The following is a 5,000-nucleotide window of genomic DNA, read 5'->3' as shown; positions in this document are numbered from 1 at the left end:
GATCAAGGAAAAGTGGAAAAATAAAGCTGTAACGGAAATTATGGACCAAGGTCATGTGATCAATTAAAATCATGCTATGAATGAATATAAAAGTACCCATATGCATTCCTAAAATAAGATTCGTTAAGATATGCATATGTGAATAAGCCCAAACTAGACTTGAAGCCTGTAAGATGTGTAAGGAAGAAGTATGACAAAATAAATAATGCTGCAAATGTGAAGCAGCAAATAAAGAGGAAAAGAATAAGTTGAGAAAACACCTTGCCCCACCCGTGCAACTGCAGTGCATGGGCGGCAGTCGAGGGAATCCATGCGGGTGACTCACTTGCATATGTGGATAACACACCAAGTTTGTATTCGAACCTGGAAGGTATCGGGCTGCTGGCCACAGCCTCTGCTTTCCCGGTTCAAGGAAAAGGCAGGACCAGAAGGAGTGGTAACTCAAATCGCGATACCATCCATTAAAAGAACAGGAATTGAGATTAGTATGTGATAATATTTGGAAATTTAAAGCAAGGTGCTGAAAGAACAGCAGACGAACACTCTGCTCATGAAAAACGATACTTGGAAATGGCAGGTGGGAGGGAATGGTGCCCTGCTGTGTGGAGGAATGTGTGCGTTTTGCCCTACAAAGATGGGGGTCGTGTTCCTCTTTGAGAGTTTTTTAACGACTCAAAAACGAGTCAACTGGAAATCGTGGTGGAGAGATGTCTGTGTGTAACGTCTGTGGCCTGTGGATAGGGAGAGGCGCGAAGGAAGTTGGGTAGGATAATAAGTGGGGGTGCACATGTTGTGTGTCGAAGTGCACATGCTGTGCCCAGAGTCGGTGAACGTTAAATGACATCGGTGGACGAATGTTAACGTTGCCTGAACTGCTGCTAGGAAGGCAATGGCAGACCACCCAATGCAACCTTTTAGTCGACTCAAGCAGGCAAAGAATTCCTTTATTATCATGAATGTAACAATGACATCCAAGAACCAGGACAAAGATGTGAGACAAGCTGCACACTCAATAAAATGGAAATGCTTTTGGGGTAAATGGCTCGTGGTCTTTGAAAACGCGGCCAGTGCGGGCATTGTCATGGGAGCATTAATCCTCTGCCTGGCGTGATCGAGCTCCCTGTACGAAAGTGGACAGAGGAGAGCATGTCTGTTGTCCTTATATGAGCCTCTATCTGTCAGGATAAATTCATGGGATTAAAATTGACCATAAAAGCTGGTTAAGCGAGACTGGTTGTAGTAACACCCTGCTGTGACGTATGAGATTTGCCGATCTGTGCGCGATCTTTTGCTTGGGATTCGGGTTGCTTGGAGCTTGCCTGAAGAGGGAGAGAGATAGGTGGTGAGTTATCTCAGGCAAGCTCTCCCAGGTGAGATATAGACCGGGGATTTGAGCTTGAGGTCAATGCGATGGTGTCTCGAATTGCTGTGTTGTGGTCATGAGCATAACTGTGCCGCTGATGCAGTGCCCCCCCCCACCCCCTTGTGCGGTGCGCGGGTGGGTGTCCTTGTGTTGAGTCGGGATCGAGGCCCTGCGTCCCCTCTCGTGGCAATGTGTAGGCATCTTGTTGGAGCAAAATGGTAAGTGTTTAAATAATAAGTGCAAGGTTAACGATGGTTGGTCGTGGGTCGATTGGTCTTGGTTCCGGAGGTCGGGCATTTGTTGTTGCTGCTGTTGTATTTCTGGCAGGGTGGAGAGGTCGTGCCTCGGTCCAAATCTCAACGCAGCTCTAAACTGCCACCCTGGTATTTCACATGCACTGCGAAGTTTGCTGACATCGGTTCGTGGACATTAAAGATCCTATTAAAGATCCCACGATGCTTTTTGCGAAGAGTTGGCAAATTATCGCCGGCGCCCTGAACATTCATGATGGGCATATGTCAGGACCCGTGTCGTCATTCGTGTGCAGCACGTGGCGACAGATTAGTATCAATCGTCGCAAGAACATGGCAGTGCCAACGATGCAGTGTCCCTCTACCGATGCACGCACTGGAATTGGTGCCCATCTCGCCGACCTGGGAGGAATGACAGGCTGAGTCAACCTCAGGAACCAGGGATACTGAGAGTCAGGAGTCGCCAAGAGCCACAAACAATAGACAGTGTGCTCTGACGGTTTGAAAGAGGAAATGCGAATCGTGCAAGTGAGATGCGGAGTGTGTTTTGGGATTCACTTTAGGCTCATGTAAAAGATGGTTGAGAATTTGGCAGATTTTAAAAACAATTACCGTGACATGTTTTGAATGAATAATGAATTAAATTCGCAACTGTGGCTGTGGCCATAATGACATACGTAACTCAGCCGGGCACAGAGGAAAATATTTTATTTTATTTTATTTTGGGCAGCACCGAATGTTTTCCAGAAGTGTGGTCCAAATGGATGAATGGATGATATCTGATTAGGCAGTGTTGGTTGACTCACTGTTAGAGTAAAATGTGGTAATCGAAAGATGTCCGATATTGGACATAACTGTCAGGGTATGTAGTGCACATTGAAAATAACATCTTGGAAAGTGATTCTGTGCTAATTGCGGTATGCAGTCTAGCCGAGGGTGAAAGCATATTCCTGATATGTGTATACTGTACAGATGACACAATATATTAAGGAACTTTGGAAATAAGAGGATATTTAATGTCGCAAAGTGTGCGAGTCAAGAATAGGTAAATCGATAGTGAAATATTGAGCACATATGAAGCAAGAGATGTGTGTGCGAATGTAGCAGCCATGAGCACTTAACATTCAGGTCCTCGGAGCTCAGTTATCTCATGAACTGAATGTGGATAGATAGCTGCCTTTCCCCCATGTCTAATGGGAATTAAGTGTATGTGCACTGCAAGTTGTTTTGTCACCAACAACGACATCCTCCCTGGCTTTCTTCCACCATCGTCCTTTTCGATGAGCATACGTGCCGAGTACCTGTGGGGGAGTTCCATTGGCAATCAACGCCACCTAACTACCTGGTGCTTGCAGCGGGATAAAGTTGTAGGTTCAAGTCTTGTCGAGCCGGATTGTCAAGGATTGCACGAGGCAGGAAGGTCCAAACAAGCTTCTCACCTCCAGCTCACCGTCCCTCCGAGTTGGGGGTATCAATAAAGACCCGACGGGGTCCATTTTTTTTGGGGGGGGGGGGGTGTGTGTGTGTCTGGTGCGGGCCAGTCCTTTAAGCAGCACCTGTATGGGTGCTTGTGTATAAATTTCCATTTCTTTATATTCTAATGACTCTGCCCTTATGTGCTCTTCATGGGCTTCATGGTGGTGCCCAGGGAGCCACTGGGTTGTCTGGACCGCCTGGAGAAGCGGGAAGCGGTGGAACAATGGTGGTTCAGGCCCTATCGGACCTCCGGGCCCGAGTGGTCATGATGGCATGATTGGCCCTCGGGGTGATGGAGGCAGTCCAGGGGCACCTGGTGAATATGGAGCAGCCGGCCCTCATGGCAATGCTGGAGACAGCGGTCCGCAAGGGGCGTCTGGAACAACAGGACACCAAGGTGCGGTTGGGATAATTGGACCATCAGGATCGTTTGGGTCAGTGGGCGAGCAAGCCTCATTCAGGTGATCAAGTGGTGGGTGCAGGTGAGCACATGCATCTGCGGTGAAGGTAGTGGTGTGAACCCTTGGGTCGGTTCGGGCAGGCAGGATTCACATCTTTGTTTACGTTGAGATCTGAATTTGTTGCCTTCTGACGTCAGCATGGGGTGGCATTTTAAAACGCGGTTTTTCATATCATAGCGGCCAGTGTACCTGTGAAAGCTCTCCGTGCACTGTACTTCCTGCTCCGAAATCCTTGAGATTTCATCGGACAACTTTATTTATTGACACAATGGTAGACCGTGGGGCTGTTTCTATTTGTTTATTGTATTTGAGCCCGGACCAGTAGTTTACTTTGCACTTTACAGTCTACTACGATGAAACGGGACAGGATTTTGAATACCCACCCAAAGTGCATGGAGACTACACCACAAACGCTCTCTGATGACGACCAACTTATGAATCAGAAAAAAGGGTGTGTTCGGTGGAACTGACTCTACTGCTCCCTCGAGCGGTCGTGCTTGCTGCTGATACCCAACCCCCACAACAATATGGTCTTAATAAAGGGTAAAGTGGTTGTCCAAAAGGTGTTTTGCTCGGTTGGCTGATAAAAATGAGCTTCACGAGCAAAAGGGGGATTTCCAAAAGCAAAAAATAGAAGGAGGTGCTGAGAACATGGTACACTCAAGGACTTGCAGAGGTGGGAGAAAATCGAAAATTTGTAAAATCGAAAGTTTTAGAAGAAGCTATGTGTATTATCAAATGTTTGTGGTGTGTGCTGCCTTTTAGCTGTTGGTTGCATCACTGGTTGGGGCATGACTGTGCTGCTGATGTGGTGCCCCTATTACCAGTGTACCGATGTTTATTTTTGCCAGTCTTGAAGGAATGACAGGCTGAGTTGGCCCTCTGCGGTTCGTTTGGTGGCAAATGAAACTTGAGCTCAGGGCTCCAGGATCCCAGGTCACCAATTTCAGGGCAAGGCCAAACAGTACATATAATTATTGGTAAAGTGTCTGTAAAATATATGGACATATATACATGAAGATTAACTTGTGATGCTAATAAATATTGTGAAAGAGTTTGACAACAGGGTGTTTGAATGGAGGAACGTCCTGAAGATGCAGTGGACTGGACCTTTTCAGGTATTATTGATTACCCAAGGAGCTATCAAGAAAAGGTAAGCCAGTCATGGATTTACGCATCTCACTGCAAAAGAGGATACGCGAAGTCGAAGGAAGAAAGAAAGGAAATCTGCAAGTTGAAATGTTACTGGAGGTTTATAACAGATGTGGCAGTGTTTTTGATTAGCATGTGTATAATCGTGATAATATGGACAATAACAGTTCGTGAGGGCATTTTGGGAATGTCATAGAGAGCAGAATGTTTGGTAGGTAAATGGTCGGGGAAACAAGGAATATGTTGTGACAGGGTACGCAGCGAAGAAAAAGGTAAACATTGGGATCAATTGCATGA

The 5,000-nt window shown here is 46.5% G+C and overlaps 1 protein-coding gene across 1 annotated transcript in view; it reads right to left on the bottom strand.

Moving 5' to 3' along the window:
* The window catches only part of LOC147033674 (uncharacterized), a 127,306-nt gene that overhangs the window by 33,257 nt on the left and 89,049 nt on the right, over positions 1 to 5,000 (bottom strand). The window contains exon 5 of the mRNA XM_085851820.1: positions 980 to 1,175. Within this exon, the coding sequence (XP_085707946.1) occupies positions 980 to 1,175 (196 nt within the window). The remainder of the gene's footprint in view (positions 1 to 979; positions 1,176 to 5,000) is intronic.

This window comes from Eptatretus burgeri, chromosome 2 (genome assembly GCF_056783735.1).
Source record: "Eptatretus burgeri isolate ZD-2024b chromosome 2, Ebu_testis_v1, whole genome shotgun sequence".
Lineage (NCBI taxonomy): Eukaryota > Metazoa > Chordata > Myxini > Myxiniformes > Myxinidae > Eptatretus > Eptatretus burgeri.
Note: the sequence above shows the minus strand (reverse complement) of the source record. Positions and strands in the feature narration are given on the sequence as shown.